Source organism: Euleptes europaea, chromosome 21, assembly GCF_029931775.1.
Source record: "Euleptes europaea isolate rEulEur1 chromosome 21, rEulEur1.hap1, whole genome shotgun sequence".
NCBI classification, from domain to species: domain Eukaryota; kingdom Metazoa; phylum Chordata; class Lepidosauria; order Squamata; family Sphaerodactylidae; genus Euleptes; species Euleptes europaea.
The window spans coordinates 18,294,484-18,308,955 of record NC_079332.1 but is presented as its reverse complement, the minus strand read 5'-3'; the positions used below and the strand labels follow the sequence as shown (position 1 = coordinate 18,308,955).

The window sequence follows — 14,472 nt, the reverse complement described above, 5'->3', positions numbered from 1 at the left end:
ACCGGTCTTTTGCTGCTGCTGGATGACCTGTAGGGAGGGGACCATGTGGTGCAGAGAGAGCAAGCATGGTGTAGTGGTTAAGAGTGGTGGGCTCTAATCTGGAGAAATCTGGGAGAGGCTGTGGCTCCGCGGTAGAGCCTCTGCTTGGCATGCAGAAGGTCCCAGGTTCAATCCCCGGCATCTCCCAGCATTTTGGGACTTCCCTTTCTTCCTTCCCCTCCCTCTAGATCAAAGGCCTGGAACTGGATCCCAACCTGTACAGGATCGGGCAGAGCAAGATCTTCTTCCGAACTGGCGTTCTGGCCCACCTGGAAGAGGAGCGAGACCTGAAGATCACGGATGTCATCATAACCTTCCAGGCCCAGAGTCGGGGTTACCTGGCCAGGAAGTAAGGCGGCTCCCCAGGAAGCAGAGTGGGACTTTGGGAAGGGCCTTTTGGCTACATCTGGGGTGGTGTGCGGAGTCAGACTTACCACCCAAGACCCAGAACTGTGGGTTTACCGGGCCTGCCTCATGCAACCCAAATGTCAGGGGTCGCCAACCTTTTTGAGCCTGTGGGCACAGCGGAATTCTGGCACAGCGGGGTGGGCACAGCCTCAGAATGGCTGCCAAAAATGGCTGCTTTCCACACAGTAGAGAATCACAGATGCTCTGGGCCGCTTTTTTCCATGACTCGCAATAATGGATTTAAATTGCCGGCTGGATATTAGGAGGAAAATGTTTACAGTAAGAGTTGTTCGACAGTGGAATGGGCTGCCTAGGGAGGTGGTGAGCTCCCCCTCACTGGCAGTCTTTAAGGAGAGTCTGGACAAACACTTGTCGGGGATGCTCTAGGCTGATCCTGCATTGAGCAGGGGGTTGGACTAGATGGCCTCTATGGACCCTCCCAACTCTACGGTTCTGTTCTACGATTTCCATGCATTTGCGCATGAGGGGTCCTCGCCTCCTGGCATTTGGACTGCGTATTTTCAGTTGGGTTGCCCCCCTCCCGGCCCCATGATCGATACGACCAAAACAGCCACCGCACGTCTTCCTTTGCAGAGCCTTTGCCAAGCGGCAACAGCAGCTGACAGCCATGAAGGTCATCCAGAGAAACTGTGCTGCTTACCTGAAGCTGAGGAACTGGCAATGGTGGCGACTCTTCACCAAAGTGAGTGTTCCTTTGGCTGGCCCTTTGTGGGGCTGCCCTTGAAGATTGTCCAGGGGCTTCAGCTGGTTCCGAAGCACCTCCGTGCAGACCTGAGAGAGCAGCACCCTCCTGCAACAGTTTTTGGCTTTCGGGGCTGGCTCCGTCGGCCTGCAAACCACTGGGTTGGGTCTCCGAGGCCCTCAGATCTTCTCCTTACCCCACCCTTCCAAGATCTTCTCCTTACCCCACCCTTCCAAGAATGCCCTCTTGACAGGCCCATCTGATAAAAGGAAGTATTTCTTCACTCAACGCATAGTTAAATGGTGGAACTCCCTACCCCAGGATGTAGTGATGGCTGCCAACTTGGAAGGCTTTAAGAGGGGAGTGGACATGTTCATGGAAGAGAGGGGTATTCATGGCTACTAGTCAAAATGAATGCTAGTCATGATGCATACCTGTTCTCTCCAGGATCAGAGGTGCATGCCTATTATATGAAGTGCTGTGGAACACAGGCAGGACAATGCTGCTGCAGTCGTCTTGCTTGTGGGCTCCCTAGAGGCACCTGGTTGGCCACTCTGTGAACAGACTGCTGGACTTGATGGACCTGGGTCTGATCCAGCTGGGCTTTTCTTATGCTCTTATCTGCACTGGAAAGGGACGCAAAGATGCAGTCAGTGTTCCTCCTCCTTGGCGACTCCCCAAAGTCCCGGCCTGAGCATTCTGCAACCTTAGCGTTCAAGTTGGGTTTAAGCGGGCAGAGGGTTTGAGGAGGGGTTCTCTGTCTTTTGCTGTATTTCAACGGTGCAAATTGCAATGCTGCCTGCGGGGAATGACTCGGTCAAGCCATTCACCAGCATCTGGAAGCCACAGACATGATGATGCAAGAGAAGGAACAGGCCGCACTACAGGAAGCCCCTCAGTTTCTGTACCCTTGGAGGGCAACCAGTTGATGCCCTCTGGAAATCCAGGTCTCAGGGGGGCAGGGGGGTTTGAGCTGGCCATTTGGCCAGATGGGAAAAAACTCGAGGAAACGGCTCCCAAATCCTTCTGTTTCAGGTGAAGCCGCTGCTGCAGGTCACCCGTCAAGAAGAAGAAATGCAGGCCAAAGATGAAGAGCTCAAGACGGTGAAGGAGAGGCAAATAAAGGCAGAAAATGAACTGAAGGAGCTGGAACAAAAGCACAACCAGGTGAGGGCATTGGCTTAAGTGTTCTTCTGCCCCTGGGGCAAAAGGACTGATATTTTCCATTACTTAGAAGTAGTTATCATTAAAGCTTGTTGATCCGTCTACTTCAGACCTTTTCATCGCAGAGTTATAAGGGGAAAGATGCAGCATGCACCTTTCCCCTTATATCTCTGCAATAAAAAGGGCTAAAGTTTAAATTAAAAAAACAGCTGGGCAAATAGTGGCAACAGAGTACCATAACATTATAATGCTATAAAAATCTAGCTACTGTCAGTTTTTTAAATAAAAAGCCCTGTGCTAGAGGGGAGAAATAGTGGTCATGGGGGGCTGAAGCACGGGAAGTGTGAGCAAAACTGCTGTGTGGATTCTCTGCTGACAGTGCTACATTCACGGCAGCAATGAGATCTATGTGGAGAATTTCCTCCGTGTTGAACCAGCCTTATTCTGGGTACTTTAAATGGAAGTTGATATGTAAATGGAAGTTGATATAACGTAGCAGCAGGATGCAAATATTTTGTGATTGTGCAGGACTCCAGATGACGTAGTCTTGGCTGCAGCCCCTTCAAGTGCAGCGTAACCAGAACGGCCCAAACTTCTGTTTATCCGGCTGTTCTGGTTGGCGTGAAAAGGGGTGGCCCCGAACCGGAGCTCTGCTGACCGTGCCGTTCTGCTGGCTGTGTGTGTGTGTGTGTTTCCGCGTAGCTGTCCGAAGAGAAGAACCTTCTGCAGGAGCAGCTCCAGGCTGAGACGGAGCTGTACGCGGAGGCCGAGGAGATGCGGATCCGCCTGGCCGCCAAGAAGCAGGAGCTGGAGGAGATCTTGCACGAGATGGAGGCCAGGATAGAGGAGGAGGAGGAGCACGGCCAGCAGCTGCAGGCCGAAAAGAAGAAGATGCAGCAACAGATGCTGGTAAGCCCACCGCCCACCAGCAGGGGGTGCCCGGGGCCCATTCTCCGCCCGGCCCCCCCCCCAAGCAGACCCGGTGGGGGGGGGGGGAAATGAGGCACTGGAAGGGCCTGCCTTATTCCCAGGCATCAGTGGCAAGGGGCTGGGGGGGCCTGCAGGACCACCTGGGCTGGGGTTGCCAGGTCCCTCTTCACCATCTGTGGGAGGTTTTTGGGGCAGAGCCTGAGGAGGGCGGGGTTTGGGGAGGGGAAGGACTTCAATGCCATAGAGTCCAATGGCCAAAGCGGACATTTTCTCCAGGTGAACTGACCTCTGTCAGCTGGAGATCAGTTGTAATAGCAGGAGATCTCAAGCTAGTACCTGGCGGATGGCAACCCTACTGCCTGGGTCCCCGACACCTCTTGGGCACTCGCTTGGAGCTGGCTGGTTCTGCTGGCCCTGGAGGGGGTGGCTGAATCTTGCTGGGGGGGCAAAATACCCTGAAGCTGCCCTGCTGATGCCCCCCCAGGAGGCCTAGGAGGCAAAAGTTCGGTACGGGCCAGATAACGCTCAGAGCCTTGCCTGTCTCTGTAGTGGTCGCCTCCTTTTCTGTATTGGGGAAATGGATGTGAGGGTTCTTCTGCACCACTCTCACGCAGGGAATCCACCCGGGGGCATCATGGACCCAGCTGGGACAGGAAGGCAGCTCCTTGCAAGGGAGAAGGAGGGTGGTCTCAGGAGAAGGGCTTTGGCAGCAGTTGCGGGCTGGACACTTGCAAAATGGTGGTCACAGCCCTGAGGACTGGAGGCTCGCTTTCCCCCACTGTGTGGCTCCAAAACATTTTGCTGCCTCCTGTAGCATGGCATTCCTATGAGCTCTGAGCTGTGCTTATGGTTGCCAACTCCAGGTTTGGAACTTCCTGGAGATTTGGGGGTGGAGCCTAGGGAGGATGGTGTTTGGGGAGGGGAGGGTCTTCAGCAGGGCATAGTGCCATAGATTGCCTCCTCCAAAACAGCCATTTTCTTCAGGGGAGCTAGTCTGTTGTCTGAGGATCGGTCGTAATTCCGGGAGATCTGCAGGCCCCACCTGGAGGTTGGCAACCCTAGTTGTGCCCCTGGTCTTCTACAGCCTCGCCAGTGATCCTCTCAGACAGCAGAGGCTTCCTTGGAGTCTGCTTTCTATGGGGTCTTTGTTTCCCTGGGGCTCTTCCATCTTTTCTTTTGCTCCCTCCCTCAGGAACTGGAGGATCAACTAGAAGAAGAAGAAGCCGCCCGGCAGAAGCTGCAGCTGGAGAAAGTCACGGCCGAGGCCAAGATCAAGAAACTAGAAGATGACCTCTTGGTCATGGACGATCAGAACAACAAGCTGTCCAAGGTCTGTGCTGCAGCGCCTCGTTCCCTGCTTTCCAAACCAGGGCAAGCTGGGAGGGGGGAGGGGGTATTGGTGGCCTGAGGGACCCCGTGAAAGGATCCCACGTGACAACTCAGACTCCAGGAGGTCTGCTGTCGTATTCCCAGAAGGGCTGGCAAAATCCTGCACAGTGGGAGACATGAGATCAGGACGGGGCACGCAGGTATTGTGAGCAAGGGAGGATGGCAGATGGCTCAGCTGGACCAAGCCTGGCAAACTTCATGGCTCTCCCCAGGATTCGAATTGGGATCACACGGAAGCCAGCCTTCCATGTGCCAGACCGCATCTCCTCTTTCTGTCTTCTCCTTCAGGGCCCTTGCCCAGAATTTTTTTGTTGTGTATAATTAAAATGACTTCATTTGGGTAGCCCTTTCCAGCAGGAGAAATGCTGCACAACAACCCGGTGAGGTGTGTTAGGTTGAAAGAGATGTGCCCAGAGCTGGCAGGGATTTGAATCTGGGTCTCTGGCATCTGAATGCAAGCGAATGGCTGCTGCAGGTGGATCGCTGTGCAAGAGCAGAGAAAGAGCAATGCTGGTTTGCAAACTCTTGCAGCTGTTCCTGTTTGTTCCCCAGGAGTTTTTCAATTTGTGTACGTTATGGGCATGTGGTCCAGGTTTCTGGCTCTACAAAGGTCGTTTATGCATGGGTACTTCCACGCACGTTCACTCCCCAGTCTGACTCGGTTGTTCCTTGGAGTTATGCATGAGTTTCCCCTCCATTAGAGTTGACCTCGTGCTTAGCCCTCGCAATGTCTGGGTCTTCCCTTTCCTCTGTTAACCCAATTCTTCCCTCTCCCATGAGCTCAGCCCAGCTGAAACCCCCGTGCATAAGGCAAAGCGCAGCACACCCAAGCTTGGCTTCTCTCACAACCAATTACAAAGCAGTGTGTAAAGAGGTTGGGATTCCGATGCTTCCTGCTTCCTCAGAGCTCTTTCTGAGCAGGAGAAAAGCTTTTAAAAACTGGGGCTTGGATCTCTCCCCCCCTTGCAGATTGCTCTGTTTTTTATGTTGTTGTTCTTAAAATGCTTTTTTATGTGGCAGTTGGGTTTGGAGGGGATTTTCTCTCACAGTAAGCTCTACAAAGTAAGCCAATTACAAAGCAGCATTTCAAGGGGCGGGGACTTGACTTGAGATTGGAGACTTCTGGTGCAGAGATTCCCAACAGGAAAGTGTGGGTTCAGCCAGCAATGAACCTCAGGTCAAACTCCCAGGCATAAATGACCAAAGTGTTGCTTCTCTTTGGACGCAGGAAAGAAAACTCCTCGAGGAACGAATAAGCGACCTGACGAGCAACCTGGCGGAAGAGGAGGAGAAGGCCAAGAACCTGACCAAGCTGAAGAACAAGCACGAATCCATGATCTCTGAGCTGGAAGTCCGGCTGAAGAAGGAAGAGAAAGGCCGGCAGGAGCTGGAGAAGATGAAGAGGAAACTCGAGGGGGATGCCAGCGACCTCCACGAACAAATCGCCGACCTCCAGGCCCAGATTGCCGAGCTGAAGATGCAGCTAGCCAAGAAGGAGGAGGAACTCCAGGCGGCCTTGGCCAGGTGGGCGGCACAGGCAGGTGGCAACCAGGCTCCAGTTGGGAAAAAAGGCTGCGCCCAACAGTCTCCACGGGCCCCGTAGGACGAATCTGTGCCCGCTGTTAAAGTTTTAATGTTTTAAAATATGTATATATATATATATATTTAAATCAGACTAGAAGATGAAATTGGTCAGAAAAACAACGCTCTCAAGAAAATCCGGGAGTTGGAAGCCCACATCTCCGATCTCCAGGAGGACCTCGATTCAGAGCGGGCAGCAAGGAACAAAGCGGAGAAGCAGAAGCGGGACCTGGGCGAGGAGCTGGAGGCCCTCAAGACGGAGCTGGAGGACACCCTGGACAGCACGGCCACCCAGCAGGAGCTCCGGTAGGCGAAGGCTGACCCTCGACAGGCCCCCCCCACCCCGGGAGTGCCGTTTTTCTGCCTGCGGAGCTTCCTCTCTGCAGGGAGTGGCCAGTGGCCACCGCACAAGGCATTGTGGGGGAAAAGCACAGAACAGGATGCTGGGACAGTTGTGGGGGAATTAGGGGAAGACGGTCGTGTACAGAAGAAGGCCCGTGGGGTTGTGGCCCAGAGGTAGGGTTGCCAACCTCCAGGTACTGACAACACAAAATGGTCAGCCTGTTGTAATGTATGCTAGAAAAAGGTAACAGCAGAAAATTGCCAGTTCTTTGCGAAAACTTAGCGTAATTATAAACTACAACCACGTGTATATCACCAAACAACTTATAATATTACATATACTAAATTATAATAATTTTTCAATTTGATTGAGTCCACAATGGTATATTCCTATTGCAACTTTGACTTCCCGTATTACAGTTTTGATGTTTTCAAAGCTCCAGCAAGTCGACAGAAGTATCTCCTCATATGTTGCTTTTATCAATTGGTATCCTTTGTGAGCACCATCCGTTGTGGAGAGACATCAGGTCCCGCAAACTAAATTAGTTGCGTGATGCAGAACGCATAGTAAGTACCCCTACAGGGGTCCGGATATCGCTCTGTTTCGACCTATGTCTTCTTCAGGGAATTAGCATGGCAGTCATTAAATCTGTTCCTGCATTGATCAATCTAACCTCCAGGTACTAGCTGGAGATCTCCCAATATTACAATTGATCTCCAGCTGATAGAGATCAGTTCCCCTGGAGAAAATGGCCGCTTGGGCAATTGGACTCTATGGCTGCTTGGGCAATTGGCATCGGAGCCCCTCCTCTCCCCAAACCCCACCCTCCTCAGGCTCCACCCCAAAAATCTCCAGGTATTTCCCCACCCGCAGCAGGCAGTCTGTTTTCCCGGCGGGAGCAGGCCCGTTCTGGGGTGCATGGCACAGGAGCTGCTGCTCTGCCTGTAGACGGGCCCCAGAATCCTCTGCCTCGTGTTGAGGCTCGGTAGCAGGCGCTGGAGAGGGGGGGTTTCTTCAGCCTGCAAAGCATCCTGAGCTGCAGTGGCAACCCTGTTTGTGGGGGGGGGAGGGTGGTGAGGCCCCCACCCTGGTTTCAGTCCTGGTGATATCGCCCCCGCAGAGCCAAGAGGGAGCAGGAGGTGACTGTCCTGAAGAGAGCTCTGGAGGAGGAGACCCGCAGCCACGAGGCCCAGGTGCAGGAGATGAGGCAGAAGCACACGCAGGCGGTGGAGGAGCTGGCCGAGCAGCTGGAACAGTTCAAGCGGGTGAGTGGGTGGGCGGAGGCGGGGGGCCAGGGGGGCTGGTGTCCGGCCGCTCGACTGCTGAGCCGCGTGCTTCCCGCAGGCCAAGGGCAACCTGGACAAGAGCAAGCAGGTGCTGGAGAAGGACAACGCTGACCTGGGGGCCGAAGTCCGGTCGCTCAGCCAGGCCAAGCAGGAGGTGGAGCACAAGAAGAAGAAGCTGGAGGTCCAGCTGCAGGAACTGCAGTCCAAGTTTGCTGACGGGGAGCGCATCCGGGTGGAGCTCAATGAGAAAGTCCACAAGCTGCAGGTGAGTAGGGTGGGGCTGGGGAATCCTCCACCTGCCGGGCCGAGGGCAGGGACAAGGATCGGTGAACCCAGACCTGCCGCACCTGGTGGCCCTCGGATGCCCTTCTGAGCAGGCACCCCCCCTCCCAGAAAAGAACCTTGCGACTGGATCGGAGCAGTGCTTTTGAATAGCCCCGAGTGCATGGCAGGAGTTTTTTTTTAAACCTGCACAGCCCATTAGAAGCATGGTGTGCAAAAACTTCAGCCTGGCCCCGCCCACTTTCTAAAAGCACTTGGCGGGCACCATGGCACCCACAGGGCACCACATTGGGAACCCCCCCCCCCCGATCGAGAGCAAATCACAACAATAAAACTGACCCTGGCCTCAGCCTCTTCAGACTGCAACGTGGTGAACCACCAGATTAAATGCCCCCCCTCCCCATGGAGGTTGTGTGGGGTGTCTAACATTGTCAGGGAGTCTTAGTGATAGGCTGGATTTCAACATGTTGCATATTTAAACATGGGATGTCCCCACTGCAGACTGAAGTGGTTCAGTCTGGAAACAATCTGTTTTTTGAGGAGACCCATCCTTTGCTGTGAGGGACCATAGCTTGCTTTGGGCACTGGCGGTCCCAAATTGGATGTAGGTGAGGATCACAACTAGGGGGCGGGGGAAGACCCTTTTGGGCCCAAGACCCTCGAGGGAGTAGCCAGGACAGAACCAGATGGATTTACTCTGTCGCTTTCTATTTTATCATGGAGCACTTTTCAGGAAAGAAATTCTTAATGGAGCACTAATTTTCACCTAGCACCTATATAATAAACCGAATGACAGTAGTATTTTTCTTTCCAGTCTCTTCATGGAGCACTAGGAGATGCTTCGCGGAGCACCAAGTGCTCCCTGGAGCACAGTTTGGGAACCCCTGCTCTAGCGGAATGCACCTTTGTGCAAAACCAGCCAAAAGAAGTGTAGCCGATTGTCAGTTGAATGGCCTGCGTAAGATTTCGCTTGCATGAGTTACTTTTGGCCTCCTACCAGAAGGCGGCACATTCCGTCAGTGGATCTAAGCCAACCTGTCTCCTTCCCCATTGCAGGCTGAGGTCGAAAATGTTACCGGGCTGCTCAACGAAGCCGAGGTCAAGACCATTAAGCTCACAAAAGACATGGGGACGCTGGGCTCCCAGCTCCAGGACACTCAGGTAGGTGCCCCCGGGGCACTCGGCGGGCACTTCGGGTGGGTCGGTCGTCGGGAAAGAGACTGACGCGAGCTTCTTGCTGCCTTCCCAACCCTTCCACAGGAGCTGCTCCAGGAAGAAACTCGGCAGAAGCTCAACTTGTCTACGAAACTCCGCCAGATAGAGGACGAGAAGAACAGCCTGCAGGAGCAGCTGGATGAAGAGGTTGAGGCCAAGCAGAACCTGGAGAGGCACGTTTCCACCCTGACCGTGCAGGTAGGCCTGGCTCCAAGTGTCCGGCCTTTATGGCCACCGGTGACCATGGAGCACTTTCAGTCTTATTCAGCCTCCCCGCAACACAGGAATTCCCTGCTGTTTGAGCAACCTTTGGATTCACTAACGGTTTACTTTTTTGTTTCTAAACCCAAATCACAGCTGTCTGACTCCAAGAGGAAGATGCAAGAGTACGTCAGCACCATCGAAAGTGTGGAAGAAAGCAAGAAGAAGCTCCAGAAGGAAATTGAAGGCCTCTCGCAAGAGTTTGAGGAGAAATCGGCCTCGTACGACAAACTGGAAAAAACCAAGAACCGGCTGCAGCAGGAGCTGGACGACTTGCTGGTCGACTTGGACAACCAACGGCAGCTGGTTTCCAACTTGGAGAAGAAGCAGAAGAAGTTTGACCAGGCAAGTATCTGACACACACCTGTGTGTTTTCAGTTAAGATGTGCAGCCAGAAACCCCCCCCCCCCCCGAAAGCTTCATGCTTAGGCTGAGAGAATGTGAGTGGCTCAAGGTCACCCAGTGAGCTTCAGTGACAAACCTGGGTCAGAACTCTTAAGCGTTACACCACACTGGCTCTCAACTAAGTTTTCTGTAACTAAGATTCAAACACCAACCCAGATTCCCCTTTTTGACTATTTGTGACAATCAAGTCCTGAGTATGCAGTTTTCCTGATGTCCTGCCATCCAAGAGTTTCTCAGAGAGGCGCTGGGAGAGGAACGATTTACATTGATAGACTGGAGAGCTGGGCAATAAGTAATAAAATGGATTTCAATAGGGAGAAGTGTGAGGTATTTCACCTAGGCAGAAACAACATAAGGCACAGGTACAGGATGGGAGAGTTGGCTTGACAACAGTACATGTGAAAGAGATCTGGAAGTCTTAGTGGACCACAAACAACATGAGTCAACAGTGTGACATGGCGGCTAAGAAGGCCAAGGCAATTCTGGGCTGCATCAATAGGAGTATTGTGTCTCGATCCAGGGAAGTAATACTACCACTGTATTCTGCATTGGTCAGACCTCACTTGGAATACTGTGTCCAGTTTTGGGCTCCACAATTTAAGAAGGATGTTGACAAGTTGGAGCGTGTCCAGAGGAGGGGGCCAGAATGGTCAAAGGTCTCGAATCCATGCCCTTTGAAGAGAGACTTGGGGAATTAGGTTTGTTTAGTTTGGAGAAGAGAAGGTTGAGGGGAGACATGATAGCCATGTTTAAATATTTGAAGGGATGTCATGTTGATGAGGGAACTAGCTTGTTCTCGGTTGCTCCAGAGACTAGGACACAGAGTAATGGATTTAAACTAAGAGAAAAGCGATTCCACCTAAACATTAGAAAGAACTTTCTGACGGTGAGGGCTTTTTGACGGTGGAATGTGTGTAGGGGAGGTAGTTGTTAATTTCATGTATTGTGCAGGGGGTTGGAGTAGATGACCCTGGTGGTCCCTTCCAACTCTATGATTCTATGATTCTGTACACGTGTCAAATCCCTCCTGTACTAAACCCAGTAGCAGCCAACGGCCCTTTCCGATTCAAAGACAAGGACCGCCATGAACGGTGCAAATCTTGATCCCTCTCTGCAGATGCTGGCCGAGGAGAAGAACATCTCTTCCAAATACGCTGAGGAAAGAGACCGCGCAGAAGCCGAAGCGCGAGAGAAGGAAACCAAAGCCCTTTCGCTGGCCCGGGCCCTGGAGGAGGCCTTGGAAACCCGGGAGGAGCTGGAGAGAACCAACAAGTTGCTGAAAGCGGAGATGGAGGACCTCGTGAGCTCCAAGGATGATGTCGGCAAGAACGTAAGGCCCTCTGCCTGGGCCCTGTGGCCCTTCCAAAAACAACAGTGTTTGCTTATGCCTGGGAGTTTGACCTGAGGTTCGTTGCTTGATGGATCCACACCTTCCTGTTGGGAGTCTGTGCACCAGCAGTCTCCAAGCTCAGATCAGGAAGTATTTGAATCTTCGCCCCTTGAAATGCTGCTTCGTAATTGGCTGTAGTGAGAGAAAAGTTCCCTCCCCCCACAAACCCAATTGCCTCATAAAAAAGCATTTTAAGAACATAAAACAAACCTGGAGCAATCTGAAAAGAAGGGGGGGGAGAAATCCAATACTCAGTTTTAAAAAGCCTTTCTTCTGCTCAGAAACAGCTCAGAGGAAGCAGGAAGCATTTGAATCCCCGCCCCTTGAAATGCTGCTTCGTAATTGGCTCTTGTAGCTCTTTCTTACATGCCCAGAGAAATGCCGATCATCACTTTGGGGTCAGGAAGCAATTTCCCTCCAGGCCAGACTGGCCAGGGATCCTGGAGGGTTTTTTTAGCCGTCTTCTGGGCATGGATCAGGGGTCACTGGGGGTGGTGGTGGGGAGGCAGTTGTGAATTTCCTGCATTGTGCAGGGGGTTGGACTAGATGACCCTGGTGGCCCCTGCCAACTCTAGGATTCTAAGACAATCTCTGTGTCCCCTTTTCTCATGGCCTCAGAGGCCATTTCTGACACAACCAAGATGCTGCGTCTTTGTGCACCCCATAGCCAAGGCATTTGGGGGAAAGGGGGGTGATTCTCTGACCCAGAGGACTGTCTGAGTGGGTGTGGGTATCTGTGCATGTGGAGGGGAGAAAGGAATAAAGTTCCTCTTGAAATCCACGGAAATAAGAACAAATGTAATTGTGAAAACCAGTGCAGGCTCTAACAAAACCGGTAACAAAAAATGGATGCCGCAGCCAAGCCCTCTCATGAAGGTGCCTGATACTGAATCAGACCCTTGGTCCATCAAAGTCAGTATTGTCTACTCTGACCAGCAGCGGCTCTCCAGGGTCTCAGGCAGAAAAGGGTCTTTCCCGTCACCTGCTTGCCTAGTCCCTTTAACTGGAGATGCTGCATGGGACTGAACCTGTGACCTTCTGCATGCCAAGCAGAGGCTCTACCACTGAGCCACAGCTCATCCCTCAACCTGCCTTTTGTCTGCCATTCCTCAAAGGTCCACGATTTAGAGAAATCCAAGCGGGCCTTGGAGCAGCAGGTGGAGGAGATGAGGACGCAGCTGGAGGAGCTGGAGGATGAACTGCAGGCCACCGAAGACGCCAAGCTGCGGCTGGAGGTCAACATGCAGGCCCTGAAGGGCCAGTTCGAGAGAGACCTGCAGGCCCGGGATGAGCAGAACGAGGAGAAGAGGCGCCAGCTCCAGAAGCAGGTAGCGGGACCCCCTGGGCCTCCCCAGGAACGGACGGACAGGCCCAGAGGAAGAGAGGGCCGCCGCCTTTTCCCTCTTTCCGTCTTTTGGCTTCCTCCGTGTTTATTGATGGTTAGAAGTTTGCTTTTACTTCAAGGGGACAGGGGAAGCGGCCATCATGATGAGCAACAGGCTTCCTCGGGAGGTGGCGAGCACTCCTTCCCTGGAGGTTTTGAAGCAGAGGCTAGATGGCCATCTGTCAGCAAGGCTGATTCTATGACCTCAGGCAGATCATGGGAGGGAGGGCATCTTGGCCATCTTCTGGGCATGGAGTGGGGGCCACTGGGGGTGTGGGGGGGAGGTAGTTGTGAATTTACTGCATTGTGCAGGGGGTTGGACTAGATGCCCCTGGTGGTCCCTTCCAACTCTATGATTCTATGGTTGGGTGGGGGTTGAAGGAGACGGATATCTGAGCTTTGCAGGTAGGGTTGCCAGGTCCCTCTTCCCCACCAGTGGGAGGTTTTTTGGGGGGCGGGGCCTGAGGAGGGCAGGGTTTGGGGAGGGGAGGGACTTCAATGCCATAGAGTCCAATTGCCAGAGCAGCCTTTTTCTCCAGGGGAGCTGATCTCTGTCAGCTGGAGATCAGTTGTAATAGCAGATCTTCAGCTAGTACCTGGAGGTTGGCAACCCTATTTGCGGGCGGCCTGCAAGGAGACGACATTAGGGGATTCCAAGTGCTTTGGAGGGAAGTTAGTGCTGTTCTGGGCTGCCTGCTCCTCACACCAGGGCTCCCTCCTCTCAAGGAGACCAGGCCAAGGGCGCTTCCTTTGGAATGCCCACCCTCCTGGAGAGTGGGGAACACGGCAGCTCCCTCTTCCATGGGGCCGTTTTGTCTGTTCGGCTGTGCGGTTGTCGAATGTGCGTGTGTGGGGGGTGGCGGCGCGCACCCCGCTCCAGTCAGCCCCTGAAGGCCGCTTTCCCCACTGTTCAGCTCCACGAGCTGGAGACGGAGCTGGAAGACGAGCGCAAGCAGCGGGCCCTGGCGGCGGCGGCCAAGAAGAAGTTGGAGGTCGACATCAAGGACTTGGAAGGCCAGGCGGACTCGGCCAACAAGGGCCGGGAGGAAGCCATCAAGCAGCTCCGGAAACTCCAGGTGGGCGGGCTTTTGCCTGGGGACCCTGGGAGGTCGCCCCGTTGGTCCTCTGGCACTGTCGTTGCTATGCGGGGAGTTGGCAAATTACGGCCCGTAGGCCACCATCTGAAGGAGCTTTTCACCTGGCTGTCAAGGGGTCTAAGAGCAGGTGCATCAGCCGGCTGAGAGGTGGGCTGGAAAATTTCCAGAGCAGCACAGCAGAGAGAGGCGCCGCAAGGTCTCTGCCTGCTTCTGGGGACACCAAGTTGGCCTCTGGCTCTTTCTCTTTCTCCGGCAACAAACAGCCCCAGTGTCCAACTGGGAGCCCTTGGAAGGGGCCAGAGTCCCAGATGTGGTGCTGAGGCCGAAAACGGTTGCCAGCTTCCTAGGGAGGTGGTGAGCCTCCCCCTCACTGGCTGTCTTTAGCAGAGGCTGGACAGACACTTGTCAGTGATGCTCGAGGCCGATCCGGCATTAAGCAGGGGGTTAGACCAGATGACCAGGGGCCTGGAGACCCAGCCCTTTGAGGAAAGGCTGAGGGCCTTGGGAATGTTCAGCCTGGAGAAGAGGAGGTTGAGGGGGGACAGGATTTCTTTCTTGCAATATTTGGAGGGCTGTTGCTTACAGGAGGGCAGGG

At 53.7% G+C, this 14,472-nt stretch overlaps 1 protein-coding gene across 1 annotated transcript in view; it reads left to right on the top strand.

The window, feature by feature from the left end:
- The window catches only part of LOC130492718 (myosin-11), a 79,668-nt gene that overhangs the window by 48,577 nt on the left and 16,619 nt on the right, over window positions 1-14,472 (top strand). The window contains exons 20-34 of the mRNA XM_056866481.1: window positions 228-388; window positions 1,042-1,150; window positions 2,186-2,317; window positions 3,017-3,223; window positions 4,437-4,574; window positions 5,862-6,157; window positions 6,308-6,520; window positions 7,678-7,822; window positions 7,902-8,108; window positions 9,182-9,286; window positions 9,386-9,538; window positions 9,698-9,946; window positions 11,124-11,336; window positions 12,512-12,724; window positions 13,695-13,856. Coding sequence (XP_056722459.1) covers window positions 228-388; window positions 1,042-1,150; window positions 2,186-2,317; window positions 3,017-3,223; window positions 4,437-4,574; window positions 5,862-6,157; window positions 6,308-6,520; window positions 7,678-7,822; window positions 7,902-8,108; window positions 9,182-9,286; window positions 9,386-9,538; window positions 9,698-9,946; window positions 11,124-11,336; window positions 12,512-12,724; window positions 13,695-13,856 — 2,703 coding nt within the window. The remainder of the gene's footprint in view (window positions 1-227; window positions 389-1,041; window positions 1,151-2,185; window positions 2,318-3,016; window positions 3,224-4,436; window positions 4,575-5,861; window positions 6,158-6,307; window positions 6,521-7,677; window positions 7,823-7,901; window positions 8,109-9,181; window positions 9,287-9,385; window positions 9,539-9,697; window positions 9,947-11,123; window positions 11,337-12,511; window positions 12,725-13,694; window positions 13,857-14,472) is intronic.